Source organism: Ranitomeya imitator, chromosome 3 (assembly GCF_032444005.1).
Source record: "Ranitomeya imitator isolate aRanImi1 chromosome 3, aRanImi1.pri, whole genome shotgun sequence".
NCBI lineage: Eukaryota > Metazoa > Chordata > Amphibia > Anura > Dendrobatidae > Ranitomeya > Ranitomeya imitator.
In genome coordinates this window covers 396860022-396882870 of record NC_091284.1, presented here as the reverse complement: position 1 = coordinate 396882870, position 22849 = coordinate 396860022, and the positions used below count along the sequence as shown (strand labels likewise).

The following is a 22849-nucleotide window of genomic DNA, read 5'->3' as shown; positions in this document are numbered from 1 at the left end:
AAATATTAATATATATACATATATGTGTCTCACTGACATATATATATATATATATACATACATACACACCTATTCTATGTGTACACATTTATTCTACCTATTGGACTGTAAGCTGTCAGTGTGATTTTACTGTACACCGCACTGAATTACCGGCTTTTCTCGCTAACAGCGCTGCGTATTTCTCGCAAGTCACACTGCTTGTCCGTGTGTAATCCGTATTTTTCACGCTTCCATAGACTTTCATTGGCGTATTTCTTGCGCAGTACGGTGACAAACGCAGCATGCTGCGATTTTCTACGGCCGTAGAAAGCCGTATAATACTGATCAGTAAAATACGGCAGATAGGAGCAGGGGCATAGAGAATAATTGTGCCGTATTTTTTGCGAGTTTTACGGACGTAGTTTCTGCGCTCTTACGTCCGTAAAACTCGCAAGTGTGAAGCCGGCCTTAGGCTGCGTGTCCACGATCAGGATAGCCGGCGGTATCGTTGGAGCGGCTTAGCCGCTCTGCGGTAAGCCCCGCCCCCTTCTGGAGACGCGATGATGCCGGATGTGTTCACAGCACACATCCGGCATCATCGCTCCCCACCATAGGGCCCTGTGCTATATCTTGCAGCGACGCAGCGTCGCCGCAAGATATACGGACATGCTGCGATCTGAAAAGACGCGCAGCATGTCCGGAGTCGCAGGGCCGCCGCGTGCGTGTTACCACGCATAGTGGAGACGGGATTTCATTAAATCCCCTCCACTATGCTGTAACATCTGGACGCTGCGTGTCTGACGCTGCGGCTCTATGCAGTGTCAGACACGCAGCGTTTCCTGATCGTGGAAACAGACCCTTAGGGTTCATGTTTGGGACTAGCCCAGAGTGGGAGGTGAACAGTGACTTTTCATGACACGTTCCCTTTACAGAGAATCCGTTCCCAGCACCGCTCCTTTACAGAGCACATAATGTAGCTTTACGCCACAAAACTAGATCCGACTACTGCTGTCACATTGCAGCATAACAAAAGCGAACGTGTTTCCATGGCGATCGCAACACGAAAACTGCTGAAACGTCACAAGCTCAGTGGATTTGTGACATTCACATCCATTATACTGTGCGGTATCACTGTGACACTGGCATCTGGGCACACTGCGGATTGGACAGCCAAAATCTTGAAGAACTCATTTGGCCACAGATAACCAGACATCAGAATACTTGGGGTAAATACTGAGGCGTGGCATTACAGTGGGACTACAGGTACAATAAATCCCTGGGAGGTCCCAACCTATGGAAGCATATTCCAATAGCACAATCGCCTTTCTCAGCTGCTTCAGTTTCCCGCCTACTCACACCTCAGCTTATGCTGTAAGCGAAGCGCATGCGCGGAGTGAAGAAGCCTGCCGTGGGATTTGGGCGTCTGATGTCATCACGCACACAGGCGCGCTTCCTTTACGAACTGGCTCTTCTTGCGCGTCCTCGCGCTTTATGACACAAGGCGCGTTCACGCACGCAGGACAGAAGTGGTGAGTGTTTTGGGGGGTGGCGGCTGCAGAGGCTGCTAAGTGGCCGAGGACCTACCGGATGCGAAGCGGCCTGTCCCCAGTACTGAGCATGCGCCGTACGGGCCGGTAAGTGGCCGCCTGTGGAGCTGCTGACACTAGAGCCGTGCTCGCCTCACCTCAGGCTCCGCATGCTGCAGGGGGCTGTGCCGGGGACGCTCCACCATTGCTCACTGTTAGCTTGTTGCTTCAATGACAATTGCCCAGTAATTCCTCCAGTCATGTGTCTGCCCAGTAACCCCTCAGGTGCTGACAGTCCACAGGAGCCGAACTTCTTTCATTTTGTCAAATGTTTTGAAGTAGAGATTAGGCTTTTATAATAATGGGGACATCCCCGTCAGTGGCTATTCAAGGCGTTAGTTTGGGGTCTCGCTTGGTGACCTTCCAGGACCGGACGCCTCTCCGGAGTCTTGTGTTCTCCATAACATAATTTGGGCGATGATTCAGAACTGTGTTCCTGTGATCCCGCCTGAGTTCTTAGACATCAGTCCGCGCGGTGTCGGGCAGTAGGGGCACATAACCGCTAACTTTCACTCCATTCTTTCATTTCTAGGAGGAATAACTGAGGAGCGGCAGGAGATAGACCAGAAGTGTTTTCTTGAAAAATACAGACATTTTCTAACACAGGCATATTGGGAGAGCAGACCGGTCCTCTTGAAGGGAATCTGTCACCTCATTTTTCGCATATAAGCTGCGGCCACCACCATCAGGGGCTTAATCTACAGCATTCTGTAGATAAGATGTAACCTGAAAGGTAAGAAAAACAGGATAGATTATACTCACCCAGGGGCGGTCCTGGTCCGATGGGCGTCGCGGTCCGGGGCCTCCCATCTTCTCACAATGATGTCCTCTTCTTTTCTTCCTGCGCAGGAATACTGATTTGCTCTGTTGAGGGCAGAGCAAAGTACTGCAGTGCGCAGGTGCCGGGAAAGGTCAGGGAGGCACAGCACCTGCGCACTGCAGTACTTTGCTCTGCCCTCAACAGGGCAAATCAGTACACCGGTGCCGCGACAGAAGCAAAGAAGAGGACGTCATCATATGAAGATGGGAGGCGTACTGATTTGCCCTGTTGAGGGCAGAGCAAAGTACTGCAATGCGCAGGTGCTGGGCCTCTCTGACCTTTCCCGGCACCTGCACACTGCAGTACTTTACGCTGCCCTCAACAGAGCAAATCGGTGCGCCTGCGCAGGAAGAAAAGAGGACGTCATTGTAAGAAGATGGGAGGCCCCAGACCGCGACGCCCATCGGACCGGACCGCCCCTGGGTGAGTATAATCTAACCTGTTTTTCTTATCTTTCAGGTTACATCGGGGGCTTATCTACAGCACTGCAGAATGCTGTATATAAGCCCCTGATGCCGGTGGCCTCAGCTTATAGGCGAATTTTGTAGTGACAGATTCCCTTTAACCATATACCTGCTGGTAAATGGCGTTTCTGAATGTGACCACTTTCCTTTAATAGTACAAATCAGGCTAGCACCATACAGCACCTTTTGTGGCGTGACACGGTGACCACAATGTTGCATTGCAACGTCACATGTAATGACTGTTGATGTGTGCCTAACCAATTTGTTGCACGACTATTGTCGCCATGTAACACTATTGTAATTGTTGATTTGTGTATTTCAATTCTATCTTTGTGTGTGGTCACCACCATCCTTTCCCCAAAATTTTACTAGTGTATAAAAGTTCTAACATTCTTATGTGTTTTGGGTATAAATATATAGATTTATATTTGATGTTTTTTTTTTTTTTTTTGTACAACAGCAAGTCCATGAACCATACATGTCTTGTTTGTGCCTGAGATAAATAAGCCCAGACATGGCTGGGGGCCGTCGGGGCCCAAATCGGACGTCATACTGTCGCACTCCCCTTTGTGATCCTGGATCTGCAGGTGGTGCCGTCCATGGAGGAGCTCCTTCTGTAAGCGGTGTGCGGTCCAGAGCCAGGTAATGGTTATAGAAGTAATGTGAACATTGATTCTAAACTATTCTGTTTCAGTGCAAATTTCTCCTAAAATTGGGGATTTGTTGAATCTAAATTTTCTCTAGTAACCCCCCACGACAGCACACCTGGAGGATGTTACCCCTTTCCTAATAGGGACAGGAAATGACAAGAGGTTAAATAACCCCTCCCTCATCCTCCCCTCAGTGTTTTTTCCTGTCCCTACTAGGGATGAAGAGGTCATCCCAGGTGTGCTGTGCCGGCAGCGGTCACCAGGGAGAAACAGATTCTATGCCGGGCAGCTGGGGAACAGACTTACCTCTCTTCCCCGAGCGCTGCTCCCGTCTCTCCAGGACTCGGGACTTCCGCCACCAGTCCGCACCGACAAGGCAAGGTCTGGGCGGCATTCTTCGGCTGGAGGCCTCCCTGAGCTCTCCAGCCCCTCTCCTCCTCCAGCGCTGTGCGCGCGATGAGGGCTTCCGGTCTGAAGCCGGCGGCAGGAAGTGACGTCAGACGCCGGCCGGCTTCAGTACTCGGGAGGCTCCTTTGCGTTCCATGCTGGAACGCATGTCAGTTAGCGTGGATATCAGCGGTCTTTCTCCCCCCACATCCGGACATTGGAGGAGAAGGTCCTCTCACAGGAGGACAGGTGCTGTGTCCGGTCGCCTATTTAAGAGCCCCGGACAAGAAGACGTCTCAAGTAAGACCACAGTGTGGTGAAAATCATGGAGACGTCTGCCTCGCGCTCTGCTCTTGCAGATCCCAGCACCATCCCGGCCCCAGTAAGTAATCTGGCCCAGGGTGTCCATTCCCTGATGTGGGTTGTAGTCTTATGATTCCTTCTCCCCTTCCTTTTTAGGGGGACAAGGAACCCACATCAGGAAGCAAAACAAAAACTACCCGCAAATGCGCAGTTTGTATGAAGAAGCTGTCCTCTTCATACAAGAAATCATTGTGCAAAGAATGCACAGACAAAATAATCAGAGAGGAACAGCCATCCCTGATAGAAGAGATTAAAACCTTAATCCAGCAGGAGATTAAAACATCTCTGGCCACTCTTTCCCAGCCTACACCATCTCCTAGTGCCCCTCCTGAGGCTAAGAAAAGGAAACCTAATCCACAGGAGGAAGAGCAGGAGGACTCTCAAGGAGAGACGTCGGACGAACCCCCAGAGGAGGGTGAATTATCCCTGGACTCTGAAACTGTCCAGCAAGAGAGATACTACTTCTCTTCATCTGATATAGAAGAACTCCTTACGGCTGTAAGGAAAACTATGGAGGTTGAGGAAGAGAAGACGGCCCAGTCAGTGCAAGAAGAGATGTTTGGAGGACTTCGTTCTAGGAAGCGTCAGGTGTTTCCTATTCACCAAAACATCCGGGATTTAGTTCTGGACGAGTGGGAATCCCCAGAAAAGAAGCTGACTACTCCAGCAGAAATTAAAGACAGATTTCCTGTGGATGCCGAGACAGCGTCATGCTGGTCTGAAGTTCCAAAAGTGGACGTCCAGATTGCCAGAGTAGCCAAAAAGACCACGCTACCATTCGAGGATGCCTCCCAACTGAGAGACCCTCTGGAACGTAAGATGGACGGACTACTAAGGAAGTCGTGGGAAACGTCAGCGTCTTTACTGAACATTAATTCAGTATCCACCTGCGTGGCTAGATCGATGCATCGCTTGCTGGGGCAGCTAGAGGAGCACTTGTCCTCAGGTACCCCGAGAGAAGATATTCTAGCCTCCTTGCCTATCTTTCAGAAAGCAACAGGCTTTTTAGCAGATGCTTCCGCAGAATCCGTGAGAGTGACGGCGAGATCATCCGCACTGTCAAACTCGGTAAGGCGTGCACTTGGGATCCTGGTCTTGGGATATGACTTCCAAGATGAGGCTGTGTTCTATTCCTTTTAAAGGAAAGTATATGTTTGGACCAGCCTTGGATGACCTTTTGGAGAAGGCTTCAGACAAGAAAAAGACCTTACCAGAACCTAGAAACCCTAGGAAAAGACCCTTCCGCGCTCAGCAGGAGCATACTCCTCAATACAGAGGAAAGGGTAAAACAGGTCGCTGGAGCTATCCGAAAGGAGGGAAGGACAGGAATCTTTTTCTTTCACAACCCCAAAACCAGAGAAAGCAATGACGCCGTCATAGTGGGGGGTCCGATTTCGAACTTCCTCCCAGTCTGGCAAGAGATCGGTGTGGATCAGTGGACCTTAAGATTGGTCAAAGAGGGGAAGAAAATAGAGTTTACATCGTATCCCCAAAAAAGAATGAAAACTACAACGTTATCAACACCGAAGCTACAGTCCACCCTGATAACTGGGATAGAAGATCTCTTAATCAACAATGTGATCTCCACAGTCCCAAAAGACGAAAGAAACAAGGGCCATTATTCCAGCCTATTTCTGATAAGGAAACCAAACGGAACCCATCGGATGATAATCAATCTGAAACCGCTGAATCAATATGTAACCTACAGAAGATTCAGAATGGAGTCCGTCAGATCGACAGTACCCTTAACCCCTTACCGGCATCGGACGTACTATACCGTCCGATGCCGGCTCCCCTGCTTTGATGCAGGGCTCCGCGGTGAGCCCGCACCAAAGCCGGGACATGTCAGCTGTTTTGAACAGCTGACATGTGCCCGTAATAGGCGCGGGCAGAATCGCCATCTGCCCGCACCTATTAACTAGTTAAATGCCGCTGTCAAACGCAGACAGCGGCATTTAACTACCGCTTCCGGCCGGGCGGCCGGAAATGACGGCATCGCCGACCCCCATCACATGATCGGGGGTCGGCGATGCTTGTGAATGGTAACCATAGAGGTCCTTGAGACCTCTATGGTTACTGATTGCCCGTCGCTGTGAGCGCCCCCCTGTGGTCGGCGCTCACAGCACACGTGCAATTCTGCTACATAGCAGCGATCAGCAGATCACTGCTATGTAGCAGAGCCGATCGTGCTATGCCTGCTTCTAGCCTCTCATGGAGGCTATTGAAGCATGGCAAAAGTTAAAAAAAAAAGTTGAAAAAAATAAAAAAAACATAAAAGTTTAAATCACCCCCCTTTCGCCCCAATCAAAATAAATCAATAAAAAAAATATCAAATCTACGCATATTTGGTATCGCCGCGCTCAGAATCGCCCGATCTATCAATTAAAAAAAAGTATTAACCTGATCGCTAAACAGCGTAGTGGGAAAAAAATTCGAAACGCCAGAATTACGTTTTTTTGGTCGCCGCGACATTGCATTAAAATGCAATAACGGGCGATCAAAAGAACGTATCTGCACCGAAATGCTATCATTAAAAACGTCATCTCGGCACGCAAAAAATAAGCCCTCAACCAACCCCAGATGATGAAAAATGGAGACGCTACGAGTATCGGAAAATGGCGCAATTTTTTTTTTTTTTTTTTTTTTAGCAAAGTTTGGAATTTTTTTTCACCACTTAGATAAAAAAATAACCTAGTCATGTTTGGTGTCTATGAACTCGTAATGACCTGGAGAATCATAATGGCAGGTCAGTTTTAGCATTTAGTGAACCTAGCAAAAAAGCCAAACAAAAAACCAATGTGGGATTGCACTTTTTTTGCAATTTCACCGCACTTGGAATTTTTTTCCCGTTTTCTAGTACACGACATGCTAAAACCAATGATGTCGTTCAAAAGTACAACTCGTCCCGCAAAAAATAAGCCCTCACATGGCCAAATTGTCAGAAAAATAAAAAAGTTATGGCTCTGGGAAGGAGGGGAGCGAAAAACGAACACGGAAAAACGAAAAATCCCCCGGTCATGAAGGGGTTAATAGGGCAAGACTTCGTCATGGCAACCATCGACTTACAGGACGCATATTATCACGTCCCAGTCCATCCAACCTATCTGAAATTTCTAAGGTTTGCAGTCACCAGAGGAGAAGTTATAGACCACTTCCAGTTCAATGTCCTCCCATTCGGACTATCATCAGCTCCAAGGATCTTTACAAAGCTCATGTCCGAGGTGATGGCGTACATCAGAAGTCGGCGGATATGCATAATCCCATACCTCGACGACCTCTTGGTAGTGGCTCCCACGGTTCCAATTCTACAGGAACATCTTCAAACAACAGTCCAGATCCTGTCATCCCTGGGTTGGGTGATAAACCCCAAAAAATCGGATATGGTTCCGTCCACAACGAAGATCTTTTTAGGGGTCTTATTAGACTCCCACAGACAAACATCTTTCTTGCCCGAACAAAAACGGTCCCTGCTTACATCAAGGATAAGAACATTGCGGGACAAGAAGAGAGTATCTCTAAGATGGGCCATGTCGGTTCTAGGTACCATGACATCTTGCATCCAGATGGTGGCATGGGCTCAAGCCCACACCAGGATACTTCAGACACATATTCTGTCAAGATGGGACGGATCCCCAGGTTCTCTAGACAAAAAGATCCGGATACCACCGCATGTAAAGTCCTCATTAACATGGTGGCTACAAAAAGAGAACTTAATGAGAGGAGTTCCCTGGTTGCAGGTACCAGCAGTGACCATAACAGTAGATGCCAGTGGAAAAGGTTGGGGAGCTACGGTAGACCAGCACATATTCCAGGGATTCTGGTCAGCCGAAATAGCACAACAATCCTCGAATTTCAAAGAGCTAAAAGCAGTAGAAGAAGTTCTCAAAGCGGCGGTAACTCTTGTACAAAATTCCCACTTAAAAATATACTCAGACAACATGACAACAGTTGCCCACCTTCGCCACCAGGGAAGTACAAGACAGGAAGATCTAAAAAGAATATCCGCAAGAATATTTTCGTGGGCCGAAGAACATGTTCTCTCCATATCCGCCCTACACATAAAAGGGGAGATAAACGTACAAGCCGACTTCCTGAGCAGAACAGAGGTCCATCCAGGAGAATGGAGCCTAAACCCAGAAGTCTTTCAGATACTAGTCAAAAGATGGGGACAGCCAGAAGTGGACTTGTTCGCGAACAGTCAGAACGCAAAGGTAGACCAATTCTTCTCGCTAGATCCGATGAATCCGAGGTTAGGTGTGGACTCATTGGTCCAGACATTCTCGCTAGCATACGCTTTTCCGCCATTGCCGGTCCTACCAAAAGTCCTGCAGAAAATAAGGGCAGAAAAACTCAAGGTGATCCTAGTGGCTCCACTTTGGCCCAAAAGAGGTTGGTTTGGGGCCCTCATCAGTCTAAAGATAGATGGGCCAATAGCACTTCCACCGGTCAAAGACCTTCTCTACCAGGGGCCAATACTGCATCCAGATCCCGAGAGGCTACACCTAAATGCCTGGCTTCTGAATTCTCAATTCTGAGAACTAGAGGACTATCAAAGAGGGTAATTGAAACATTACAAAAAAGTCGCAAAACGGTTACTAATTCTATTTACCAAAAGATCTGGAAGACGTTCATCACATGGTGTGCTCCTGAGCAACCTAACCCAGATAAACCAAACCTAGCCAAGATCCTGGATTTTCTACAAGATGGGCTGGAGAAGGGTCTCAGACCCAGCACCCTCAAGGTACAAGTGGCAGTCTTGAGCTCTTATTTTGACCAGTCTTTAGCCAACCATAGATGGGTAAGAAGATTCATGACGGCGGCATCCCGCATATCTCCAAGACCCATAAATATAGTTCCATCCTGGGACCTGAATATAGTCCTGAAAGGACTTGCACTGCCACCATTTGAACCCTTATCTTCCATAACCATGGATAAACTCGCTTGGAAAACCACCTTCCTGGTAGCTATAACAGCCAGAAGAGTGGGTGAACTACAAGCCCTGTCAATCAACGAGCCCTACATGAAGATTCTTCAGGACAGGCTTATCCTACGATTAGACCCATCCTTTCTCCCAAAGGTCGTCTCTGATTTCCACAAATCGCAGGAGATAATTCTTCCATCATTCTATCAAGAACCAAAGAATGAGGAAAAGGAACATTTACATACTTTGGATGTTCGAAGAATGGTACTCTATTATCTTCATGCATCAGAAAAGATTAGGAAAGATCAAAATCTGTTTATTCATCTTCTCGGCCAGAATAAGGGAAAGAAGACTTCCAGATCCACAATTGCAAATTGGATCAAAAGAGCAATCCTGGAGGCTTATCAAATTCAAGGCCTTCCACCACCAGGAAAGCTTACAGCCCATTCTACTAGAGCAACAGCTGTCTCCTGGGCCGAGAAAGCCAGTGCTTCCATTGAGCAAATATGCAGAGCGGCTACATGATCCTCGGTCCATACGTTCTCCAAACATTACAGGCTTGACCTGATGTCAAAAGAAGACTTAGCCTTCGGAGAAAAAGTCCTTAGTGCTGTAGTCCCTCCCTAAAAATTACTCTTGGGTACTGCTCCAGGTGTGCTGTCGTGGGGGGTTACTAGAGAAAATGGAATTATTCTTACCGTTAATTCGGTTTCTAGTAACCCACCACGACAGCAGGAGTAATCCCTCCCTTTGCTTAATATACGTTCTGAAAAGAATAAATATAATTTGAAGCATTCATTCTCCTGTGGTCCTTTATAATAACACTGAGGGGAGGATGAGGGAGGGGTTATTTAACCTCTTGTCATTTCCTGTCCCTATTAGGAAAGGGGTAACATCCTCCAGGTGTGCTGTCGTGGTGGGTTACTAGAAACCGAATTAACGGTAAGAAGAATTCCATTTTTTTGGTATACAAATGACTCATGACTGGTTCTTCCTCAATTTTACAGTAAGCGGTCAATCTCTGAGGCCTGTTATTGGCTTTATATAGCTGGGGCAGTGAATGCTCACAGAAAATCCATTCTGACCAAAATCGAATTTCATATCGAATTTCATGTGATAAACTAATGTCTTGTGGTAACTGTCTACGTCTCATGGCATAGCAGTATCAACCCTGTAGGGAAGAGTGAAGCTCTCTTGCATTATTAGGACTGCATGGTTCTTGGTGGCTGTGATATATATTTTTTTTTTATGGAGGTTAAATACGTCAGTATTTTGTTATATTTTTTTTTTTCTTTTTTAAAGTGCTATCCTGTATGGTCCAACTTAGTGTGGGGAATGGTTAGCAAATTGCAGATTATGCTTTGATTTCTCCTTATCCTCGCAAATTCTAAAGCAAGAAGAAAACTTAGTCAGATCACGTAATCAAGTAATATGCAATCCACACTTTGAGAGATTATTTTAAGATATATCAAATTATGGATTATACAGGCACCACTATGCATGTAAACTTGCTGAAAATGGGCAAACGTGCGTTTGAAGTGTTACATCGTGGGAGAGTTTGGCATGTACAACATCGAATAGGTGTGTTTCGGGAAAGCAACGTGCACAGATATATAGTCATGTAATTTATTGTCATCTGAATGTAAACAGATTATGGATCTGAGAAAGGAAAAAAACGTCTAAAGAACAACAGTCACTTTAATTTTTATCTCAGAAATCATAGTACACAAGGAAATAAGCAACTTTGTAATATATATTATCAGAGAAATCTGCTTCTTTCTCCGACAGAATTGATCAATCATTATCAAAATTCTCAATTCTGGGGTAAAATCTGCATTTAGCGAAGACAGATTTTTACATTGCTAAGCCAGGAAATGACAGCTGTTACCAATAAGATTCAGTGGCGCTGTAAAGCGCTAGAGCTCCTCCATCCCCTCCCATCTATATAGAATCTTATGAGTAGCAACTGTCATCTGCTATCTTAGTAAAGTAGTAATTAGTGATGAGCAAATATACTCGTTACTCGAGATTTCCCGAGCATGCTCGGGGGTGCTCCCGAGTATTTTTTAGTAATTGGAGATTTAGTTTTTCTTGCCGCAGCTGAATGATTTACATCTGTTAGCCAGCATAAGTACATGTGGGGATTCCCTAGCAACCAGGCAACCCCCACATGTACTTATGCTGGCTAACTGATGGAAATCATTCAACTGCGGCAAGAAAAACTAAATCTCCAATTACTAAAAAATACTCGGAGGACCCCCGAGCATGCTCGAGAAATCTCGAGTAACGAGTATATTCACTCATCACTAGTAGTAATCTGTCTTCACTGAATGCAGATTTTTACCCCAGAATTGAGCATTTTGATAATGACTGATCAATTCTGTTGGAGAATGAAGCGGATTCCTCTGATAAGATGTGTTACAAAGTTGCTTACATTCATGTGTACTAATTATTTATCTTTACACTAGATGGAGGCCCGATGCTATTGCATCGGGAGGGCTGTAATGTCACGATGGGGGCAGGCATGCAGTGCTGTTGTTGACTAATGGCATCCTGTGAAAATCTAATGACTTTTGCATCAGGGGACTCGTGTGCTTGATGCCTACGCTCACATGCATTGTTTTTGTCCCAGCGATGCTGTTGCTCAAGAGTCTCATTTGCCCTTTGTTGTCTTCGATGTTGTGCCTTTGCTGCTTTCCTTTCATTGTCATTGGCGTACTGTTTAGAAGGAGCCCTGTTGGCGTTGATATTTTGCTTGTTAAGGCTATGTGCACACGTTGCGTATTAGCCTCCGTAATTTTTTTTTGTGCAGATTCTGCATCTCTTGGCAGAAAACGCAGGTGCGGATTTCATGCGTTTTTATCCCTGCGGATTTCTATAATGGAATGGGTACAAAAACGCTGCAGATCCACACAAAAGAAGTGACGTGCTCCTTCTTTTAATCCGCAGCTTTTCCGTGCGGAAAATTCAGCACAGCATTTTTTTTTTCCATTGATTTACATTGTACTGTAAATCACTTGAGGATCTGCTGCGTTTCTGCACGGTAGAAAACGCTGTGGATCCGCAGAGAATCCGCAACGTGTGCACATAGCCTAAAGGGGTTTTCCCACAAACAAAAGTTCATTTTAAAAATTGTCTGTGTCTGACCGTGTACAGAACATACCACAGCTCCTGGGCAAGGGAGGAAGCAAAAGACAATACTGATATTACAGCAGGAGATAGCAGAGGATACATTTTGTGAGGTAAAATATTGTTTAAAAACAGTCAGTGAAATATTTTACCTCACAAAATGAATCCACTGTGATCCCCTGCTGTAATGTCCGTATTATCTTTTGCTTCCTCCCCTGCCCAGGAGATGTGCTATTCTTCGTACACGGCCAGACACAATTTTTAAAATGAACTTTCGCTTGTGGAAAAACCCCTTTAACGTGACCGGCTTCCTCTGCCTGTAGACGCATTGCGCATCTGCTGCCGGGATCAGCCGAATGATTCACTGCACCTGCACGTAATTCGCGCAGGCGCAGTAATTCAGACCGCTGCCATCTTTGTGCAGACAGATAGCGGCTGTCACATTAAAACTGGGCATGCGCTCCTTCCGTACAAAGATGGCGGCAGTCAGTGAATCATTCTGCTGATCCTGGCGGCGGCGTGTTCGCGAAGGTGTTCCGCTGGTGATACCGTGCAAGAGGCTGTGTGTGACGTATAGTGTGTGATGATCCGCTGGTGGTACCGCGCAAGAGGCTGTGTGAGTGGAGTAGTGTGTGTGTGTGTGTGTGTGTGACGATGTTCCCCTCGTGGTACTGTGCAAGAGGCTGTGTGTGGCGTATAGTGTGTGTGTGTGTGTGTGTGACGATGTTTCGCTGGTGGTACCGTGCAAGAGGCTGTGTGTGGCGTATAGTGTGTGTGTGATGATGATGATGATCCGCTGGTGGTACCGTGCAAGAGGCTGTGTGAATGGTGTGTGTGACGATGTTCCGCTCGTGGTACTGTGCAAGAGGCTGTGTGAGTGGCGTATAGTGTGTGTGTGTGTGTGACTATGTTCCGCTGGTGGTACCGCACAAGAGGCTGTGTATGACTGTTCCGTTGGTGGTACTACGCAATAGGTTGGTACCAGCAGCAGTTTCCATATTGAAACACCATCACTTGGGTGTCCCAATATGGCGGTTGGTGAACTTCCTCCGCTTGGAATTCTGGGATACGGTGACATCTGGGCAGAACAGGAAATGGAAACATTACAAGGCAATTATATAAATAGATATTATAGGTGAACTGTCACCAGATTTTACAATTGAACCTATCTTACATTTGCTGAGACTGATAATTAATGTCAAAATCGCTGTATACGGTTATTGACGCACATTTTGGTCTTCACAGTTTGTTTCTTCGATGTTTTTAGATATTTTAGTCAGATGTTTCTGTGATTACTGAAGTATTATTATAAGAATTTATTAAGTTAAGTTTTTACACTCTTATTCACAAACCTACCAAGTTATGCAGCGACATAGTATTTGTAGTGTTAACCCTTGTTTTTCAATACTACTGCTATTCGCCCTGGCATTCTGGATAGCAGCTTCTGGGTCAAATTCAGACTGATCGCAATACATTAGTGCCTTATCGGTGCAGAGTTTGGTTGTTTTTTGTTTTGTTTTGTTTTTGTTTTTTTTACAAATTTTCTGTGTTTTTGTTTAGCCACCTGCTTTTTGAGGATTGACCACAAATTCTTAATGGGATTGAGACCTGAGGAATTTCCTGGCCATGGACCCAAAATTTCAATGTTGTGGGAAAAGCATTGTTAATCATCAAATTCTTCTTGAATAGTTAGGAGAAGTTGCTGTTGGAGGATGATTTAGATATCGTTCTTTATTCTTAGCAGTGTACTTAGGCAAAATTGTGAGTGAGCCCACTTCCTTGGATTAAAAGTAACCCCACACGTGAATGGTCGCAGGATACTAGCATGTTAGCATGACACAGAATTCAAGGTAGAGCTCACCTTTTATTTCCTGGAAATCATTACTCCAGAGGACCCAAACAGTCAGAAAAAGGCTTCATCAGGAAAAAAAAGTAACTGTACTCAAGTCCTCTGTAGTCTAATCCCTGTACTTCTCACAGATTCAGTTTATCCTTGGTCTTTCTTGAAGAGAAGTGGTTGCTTTGATGCCTTTGACACCAGGTCATCCTTCAAAAGGCTTCTGCTTGCTGTGCATTTCGATGCACTGATATCGGTGCTGCCATTCCCGAGCAAGCGTTGCACTGAAGTTGAACCAATCCTGTAGATGTATGCTCTTTAGGAACGGTCCTGGCACTTGCTGCTCTTTCTTGGGTGCCCTGAACCTTATTCATAGAGAGAGGTTTGAATGTTGTGTAGTTCTTGATCAGATAAATAGTTGATTTAGGGGCAATCTTACATGCAGCAATGCATTTGCTTGTACAACCCTTTTGATGCAAAGCAATGAAGGCTACAAAAAATGTTTTCTTGGAGGTAGCCAAGTTTAACAAGAGGCAATGATTTTAAGCACCAGCCCTCTTTTAAAGCAACTAGTCTGTCCATCTTATCACTTTGTCATTCTGATTGAATTATATCAACTGCTTTGTCCTAGTTTGCACATTCTCCTCAGGTAATAAGATTGCGTAATGATATGTAAACGTGATTCCATGTGTACATATTGGTTGACTGACAACTAAAGGAGTTGGCTACTACTTTACAAGATATACATGAAGAGGTACTCCCACCTCCAAGATCCAATCCCAATATGAAGAAGTTGTAGCAGCAGTAGCTACCTCCAATTAGAAATGTAGTATAGTTCTTCTGATTTGCTGTGTTGCTAACTCCTGTGCAGGGCATCGCAGTAGCTTAGGTGTCCATGGTTGCTACCACTCATATAGTGATGGTGAGCTAGTGGTTGTTACCATGAATACCTGATCTACTGCAATACCCTGCACATGGGGTAAGCAACATAGTGAATCAGAAGAACTATATTACATTTCTAATTGGAGGTATTTGCTAATATTATTATTACACCTACTACATATTGGGATAGGATCTTGGAGATGGAAATACTCCTTTAACAAAAAATAAACCAGGCTCTCCTCCCAATGCACCATCACACTTGCTATTGTGTCCCCCACCGGTGTACTGTCCTCAGCATGTACCAGAGGGTGTTGGTTGTTTTTTTTTTTTGTAAGGCATGTGCTCATTAAGTTTTAATTTGAAAAGTTGTAGACTACTTGAGCAACTATTACAAAACTGCTATCTTAAGGTACCGTCACACTGAACGATATCGTTAACGATATCGTTGCTTTTTGTGACGTAGCAACGATATCGTTAACTAAATCGTTATGTGTGACAGCGACCAACGATCAGGCCCCTGCTGGGAGATCGTTGGTCGCTGGGGAAAGTCCAGAACTTTATTTCCAGTTCACCACCTGACAGCACACTGGAGGACGTCCTTCTTATCCTTGATGGGACAGGAACACGAGAGGTTAAAAGGACCCTCCCCCTACCACCCTTCAGTGTTTTTCCTGTCCCATCAGGGATAGGAACGGACGAGAGGATCTGCCGTTCTGTGCGGGGGGGATGTGGATCGGGGGGCTCAGCCTCACCCTTCCCTCCATGAGACACCCGCTGGCTGACACCCGCCCGAGGGTCCCTCAGCTTACCAGTGTAGCGCTGCTCCTGGGTTGGGGATAGCTTCTCCCTGGCGGGGGCTCTCGATCCCTCCGTCTGTCCCCTGGTGTGCGCGGCCCAGCGGCGGCCTCTGCTGGCGTCGGCATCTCCCTGCGGTCGCTGGGGGAACCAGTTCATCGCCGCACCTTCCTCTCTTTCCGGCCGCACGTCACTTCCGGTTTGCGGCTGAGTGGGATGGACGGCGTCTCTGCTACAGAAAGTGCAGAGGAAAGAGCGGTGGAGAACGCTGGAGCGTCGTTTTGAAGTGAGGAACAGAATAAAAGGTATGGTGCAGGGGCAGTAGCGATCTCTAGAGCATCATGGAGGACGCAGCTAGAGCAGAGGGGCAAGAATCAGCAGCGCTAGTAAGTAGAGTAGCCCTGGGTAAAAAAAAAAAAAAAAGGAACGCTAATGTTTGCTATATATACATATATTTCTTCATAGGCAGCCTCCCTATCTGAGAAATCGGCAAAGAAACCCAGTAGGAATAAGAAGTGTCCTATCTGTGCGGTTAAGCTAAAGGATTCCTGGCAGAAACCCCTATGTGAAGCATGCACCTGCAAAGTCATAGGAGGGGAACAGGCGTCTCTTATGTCTAATATGAGAGCCATGATAAGGGAGGAAGTGCAGGCTTCAGTCTCAAGTCTGGTACTCCCGCAAGTCTCACCTTCACCCTCGGAGAGGCCGAGGAAAAGACCGAGGGTCGAGTACTCTTCCATAGACTCATCATCCTGTGGGTCGGAGGTAGAAGAGGAAGATGAGAGTAGAGATCCCCTGGAGAAAGGGAGAAGATATTTATTCTCTGCCACAGACACAGGAGAACTGTTAGAGGCAGTGCGGCATACCATGCAGATTGAGGAGCCGCAGCCATCTTGCTCCGTTCAAGATGAAATGTTTGGGGGCTTGCGCTCAGACATCTAAAGTCTTCCCTGTAAACTCCCATATCAGATCTATGATTCTGGAGGAATGGGAGGAAGCCGAAAAAAGACTGACTATCCCTAAGGACTTCAGACTTCGCTTACCGTTCAATCCAGAGGAAGTTAAGGAGTGGGTCGATGTACCAAAGATTGATATACCCTTGGCTAAGGTCTCCAAAAGGACGGCGATTCCGTTTGAAGACTCGTCCAATTTGAAAGAGCCCATGGACAGGAAGGCAGATGGCCTTCTAAAAAGGGCCTGGGAAAGTTCCTCGGCGATTATTGGAGCTAATATTGCAGCGACATCAGTAGCCCGCTCCATGGACCTTTGGCTAGATGATCTTAAAGATCAATTGATGGCCAAAACTCCCAGAGACACTATTCTAAAATCCCTACCTTTGCTAAAACTAGCAACTACCTTCTTGGCAGACGCATCTGCTGAATCAGTTAGATTCGCGGCGAGAGGGCAATCTCTTTCTAATGCAGCCCGTAGAGCTATTTGGCTTAAGAGCTGGTCGGGGGACATGCACTCTAAAAACAAGTTGTGTTCTATACCCTTTTCCGGGGGCAGGGTCTTCGGACCGGTCCTCGACGGTATTCTAGAAAAAGCCGCAGATGTCAAGAAGGGTTTTCCAGAGGAAAAGCCTAAAAAATTCCAGCCCTTTCGGAGACCCCGCTATAATCAAAAACCCGATTATAGGGGTAAGGGAAAGCAGGGTAGGTGGAGCTACCAGAAAGGAGGGGATAACAGGTCTAAAAATAAAGAAGCGAGTTACTCGAGACCGGGGTCTAGCTACCGCAGGAAATGACGCCATCAGAGTAGGGGGCCGTCTGACAGGATTCCTGGGAGGATGGAGGGAGATCACAAAAAGTCCATGGGTTCTACAAATAGTATCCCAGGGGTACAAAATAGAATTTACATCCCTTACTCCCGAAAGATTCCTGGTATCCAGCTCTCATTTAAAACTGTCATCCCCCATGTGGTCAGACATTCAAGACCTGTTAAAAATGGCGGCTATCGTTCTGGTACACCTTCAGGAAGAGTGCAGGGGTCACTACTCCAATCTCTTCTCGATAACAAAACCATCAGGAGAATCGAGAACGATTATAAATTTGAAACATCTGAACAATTGGGTCCTTTACAAAAGGTTCAAGATGGAGTCGATTCGGTCTACCATCCCTCAATTGGGGAAAGACATGGTGATGTGCACACTGGACTTAAAGAGTGCATATTACCATGTACCCATTTATCAAAATCATCAGAGGTTCCTGCGGTTTGCGGTAAACTTGGAAGGAAAGATCTTCCTTTTCCAATTCCGCTGTCTCCCCTTCGGCCTGGCTTCCGCTCCCAGGGTTTTTACAATATGGTGGAAGTGGTCGCTTTCCTGAGGAATCAGGATATAATGGTGGTTCCCTACTTAGATGACTTCTTAATAGCAGCAGACTCAGAAGTCCAGCTCAGGGTCAATTGTCAGTCTCTCATCTCAACATTGCAGAATCTGGGATGGATTATAAATTGGGAGAAGTCAGATCTAATCCCAAAACCCAGAATAAAATTCTTGGGAGTCCTGCTCGATTCACAAGCAAGAATGTCATTTCTTCCAGAAGACTGGCTAAAGGGCATAATACAGAAGATCCGTCACTTTTCTCGGGGTCGACATACGATCAGAGACGGGATGAAAATACTAGGTCTGATGACGGCCTGTATTCCCTGCGTGAGATGGAGCCAGTTTCATTCTCGACAGCTTCAGAGGGGAGTTCTGAGGAGCTGGAACAGAAGGCAGAACTCACTGAACCGGACCCTGAGCCTTACTCCGCAAGTCAAAAGATCTCTGGTGTGGTGGACTCTTTCCAGAAACCTCCGACTGGGGGTGCCATGGCTTCAGACACCAAGCATATCAGTTACAACAGATGCCAGTCAGCTCGGTTGGGGAGGTCATGTACTGGGAAGATATTTTCAAGGTCGCTGGGGAAAGGAAGACAGCAACCAGTCATCAAACCACAGAGAGCTACAGGCGGTTTGGGAAGTCTTGACGGCAGCGCAGCATCTGCTGCAGAACAAACACGTGAAGGTCTTCTCAGACAACACGACAACGGTAGCCTTCCTGCGGCATCAGGGCGGTCCAAGACATCTGGCGTTACAAAACCTGGCGGAACGCATATTCCAGTGGGCAGAAAGGTCGGTTCTGTCCATCTCGGCGATCCACCTGGAGGGCTCCAAGAACCAGTTGGCAGATTTCCTCAGCAGAAAAAACGTATCCCCCATGGAGTGGGAACTGAACAACGAGGTGTTCAAGGATCTGTGTCAACGTTGGGGGAGACCGACGGTGGACCTATTTGCTACAAGAGGAAACGCGAAGCTCAAGATCTTCTATTCCCTAAACCCTTGGGAGAGTCCAGCCGCGATCGATGCCTTCTCACAACCCTGGAACCACGGGTTTCTGTATGCATTCCCTCCTCTAGCAATGATCCCGAGGGCACTCAGAAAGATCTGTGAGGATGGGGCCAAAGTCATACTCATAGCTCCTCACTGGCCGAAACGGAGTTGGTTTCCATTGCTAAGGAAACTGTCAGTGGAAGAACCCCTCCTGTTACCAGAAAGAGAGGATCTTCTACAAGGTCCAGTTCTACACCAGAATCCGGGAGCACTTCAGCTGGCGGCCTGGATCTTGAACGGAAGGTCTTAAGAGCAAAAGGGCTTTCGGATGATGTCATTTCTACCCTTCAAGCCAGCCGGAAGCCGGTGACATCGGCTATCTATACCAAAATATGGAAGCGATTCTGTGGGTTTTACGGAGAGACGACAGTTGACACTGACCATCCAAACATCCCCAAAATTCTTGACTTTCTGCAGTCAGGGTTTCAAAAAGGTCTTAGACCAAGTACATTAAGGGTCCAGATAGCGGCCCTGAGTGTATTCTTTGATTCTTCCCTGTCTGCCCATCCCTGGATTAGTAGATTCTCTAGAGCAGTCCAGAGATTAAAACCATTAATTAGAAAGTCAGTTCCGCCGTGGGATCTGAACTTGGTTCTAAATTTCCTATGTGAACAGGCGTGGGATGTAACAGGGGATATAGGAATTGATAAACTCTCCCTTAAAACTGCATTTTTAGTTGTGATCACGTCGGCAAAAAGATTGGGGGAACTACAGGCTCTGTCGGTGCAGAATCCATATTTGCAGATATTCGAGGACAAATTAGTACTCAGACTCGATCCGGCGTTTCTCCCTAAAGTTGTGTCAGATTCCAATATGAATCAAGAGATTGTTTTACCATCATTTTGCCAGTTCGCTAAAAATCAGAAGGAGAGTTTTTACCACAACTTAGACGTAAGAGACTCGGTGCTCAGGTACCTCGATTTATCCAGACCCTGGAGACGGGACAACAATTTGTTCGTCCAGTTCAGGGGTCCAAATAAAGGTAGAAAAGCGTCTAAAGCAACTATCGCACGGTGGATAAAATCCACAATCAGTTTAGCTTATAAAGCTAGAGGACAAGATTCCCCGGTTAACATTAAAGCCCATTCATCTAGGGCCATGGCCACGTCATGGGCGGAGAAAGGGGGGGCGACGGCACTGACTGGTGAGCGACGGCCGGCCGTAAAGCACACTGTGCAGCGGTGACGTCACCGCTGTACTTTACGGTCGGCGCTCAGTCAGTGCGGGAAGCTGAAGGCGAGGGACATGACCAGACACCGGGAATGTAAGTATGTAGTGTTGTTTTTTTTTTTTTTTGTTTACATTTACAACGGTAACCAGGGTAAACATCTGGTTACTAAGCGCGGCCCTGCGCTTAGTAACCCGATGTTTACCCTGGTTACCCGGGGACCTCGGCATCGTTGGTCGCTGGAGAGCTGTCTGTGTGACAGCTCTCCAGCGACGCTGCAGCGATCGACATCGTCGTCTGTATCGCTGCAGCGTCGTTTAGTGTGACGGTACCTATATATATTTCTTTTTGTTTCTAGACATTTTTTTTTATTACAGTTACTGCTTTCAAGACCTAGGGTTTAAGCTCAAGTTTTTGTATTTCAGTTCAAGTTCTACTTTGCAATCCCAACTGTTGTTTTTCTTCTTTACTTAGGAGTAGTTCTAACACAGGATTGTCGAGTCCCCCTCTTGCTGCACAGACAGTGGTACCGCTGCGGCATTGCAAAATCCCTGAACTTCCTGCAGACCGTCACCTACTTTTTGAGTTGCAGCTATTTCTGTGTCACCTGATCGCCTTGTTTGTGCACTACATCAATATCTACAAGACTGTTTGGTGGTACCCACCATCCCACCCACCTTCACATACTTCTCTGGTGAGTAACGGGCACTTGGGTAACAAAATTTGCTGTGTCTTTATATGTTAGAAATTAAATTACTTTTATATCAAAGGCAATGCTCAATGTTCATTTGAAGGGTGCACATGCCTGACCTCTCACAGGATTTATGACATCAAGATTGGGGCATGCAACCTAATTTCTGCATGTATTCTCAAGGAAGCTAATAATACTAATTAGTCTCATAGGTTGGTGATTTTACACATCCATAAGATTACACAGGTTACTGTAAACTAAGTATTTTGGAGGTTGTTATACATGCTCGTATGTGAAGGTCCGAACTTTAACTGTCCCACTCTTTTTTTTTTTTTTTTTTTTTTTTCTCCCTTCTGTAGAACTTCCACCTGATAGATTTTAATGTGCTGACCCTCACAACAATTGTACTAGCTCGGAGACTAATTGCAGCAATTGTGCGGGAGGTATGTCTGCTACACTGTTCTAGTTGGGAGAGTGTTGTGTGCGATCAAATAATAGTTTATTTCTCATTATTTAGGCCTCACAGGGAGGAAAGTCTTCTCTTCCGCACTCAGTGCTATTGGTGGCCACGCGGTTTGCTGTTCTAACTGGAACAGGATGGAGTTTATGCCGTTCCTTAATTTTGTTGTTCAGAACACACTCCTTTTTGAACCTTCTTTTCTTATGCTATCCGTAAGTAATCGGTAGAAAGAAATAAAAATTTAACATGGCACACTAGTTAGCCGTTTATTTCGGTCTGGAATGTGGTGTAACATACCCAGAGAAGAAATTGCTTTATGACAAAAGTTAATTTCTAGGGTGATATCTGTACTATAATTCCATAGGAATTTATGTGGCCTAGTTACTTTTTTTTTTTCTTGAGTTATTTTGTGTTGTGAATAAATTTGTCCTGTTGGCTGAAACAAATTATATAAAAAAAAATTTTGTTTAACTTTTTTTTTTTTCTAGATTTGGTATGTATATCCCATTTCTGCACTTGGGATATGATTTCCGTCGGTCAAGCCTCTTTGCCCATGTACCCAACACGCGTGTTAGTGGTGATCTGGGGTCTGTTGATAAGGCAGGTCGTGACTACTTAACAGTTCTGCAGCACATGTGGAGGCCCAGCACAGATCCTCTTCCTACACATGCGTGCTGCCTATCTCCAGACCTAATCCGTAGTGAAGTGCATTACTTGAAGCTGGACTTCAATTGGCGTGTTCGGGAGGTGTTGCTTAGTTCTATGCTGTCTGCATACTACGTGGCATTTGTGCCAGTATGGTTTGTCAAGGTACAGAACTTATCATAACTTGTCCTTGCCAATCTAGAATGTACCGTAACACCATAAACCACACTTTCCACAGCCACCGTCTTTGTTAGACACGTCAGGGTTCTGTGGTTTGTATGTTCCTCTGATTAGTTTTGTAATTTTCACTTTGATTGTACAGAGCACACAGTATTATGATAAGCGGTGGTCCTGTGAACTCTTTCTTCAAGTTTCCCTAAGCACTTCAGTAATCCTCACCCAGCACCTCCTGCCTGCACGGTACTGTGATCTTCTACATAAGGCAGCGGCTCATCTTGGCTGCTGGCAAAAAGTGGACCCAGCGCTCTGCTCCAACATGCTTCAGCACTCGTAAGCATAGTTTCAAATTCTGACTTTTTTTTCTAAATATTAATAGAATAGGAAACCTGTATATTAGTAGGAAGAATAGGGAAATGGGAGAGCTGAAAAGTCATAGTTTAGGAAAGAGGTTTGTTAATCAACATCGTGGGCTGACTTTTTTAACTTTTTTTTTTTTTCCTCTAATTTTTAAAAATTA

General features: G+C 46.0%; 1 protein-coding gene across 6 annotated transcripts in view; it reads left to right on the top strand.

Annotated features, from left to right (window-relative positions):
• Nucleotides 1-1375: 1375 nt before the first annotated feature.
• Nucleotides 1376-22849, top strand: part of TMEM39B (transmembrane protein 39B) — a 37035-nt gene continuing 15561 nt past the window's right edge. For 2 of the 6 annotated variants that reach the window (XR_011319285.1, XM_069757017.1), the window contains exons 1-7: nt 1376-1508; nt 3310-3491; nt 20831-21050; nt 21407-21490; nt 21565-21719; nt 21996-22317; nt 22475-22662. Coding sequence is in view for 4 of the 6 variants with exons in the window: in XM_069757017.1 (XP_069613118.1) it covers nt 3364-3491; nt 20831-21050; nt 21407-21490; nt 21565-21719; nt 21996-22317; nt 22475-22662 (1097 nt within the window). In the remaining 2 variants the exon portion in view is untranslated. Of the gene's footprint in view, nt 1614-2097; nt 2299-3309; nt 3492-20830; nt 21051-21406; nt 21491-21564; nt 21720-21995; nt 22318-22474; nt 22663-22849 lie in introns of all 6 variants that reach the window. The other 4 variants (XR_011319286.1, XM_069757018.1, XM_069757020.1 and 1 more) reach the window with 3 other exon arrangements.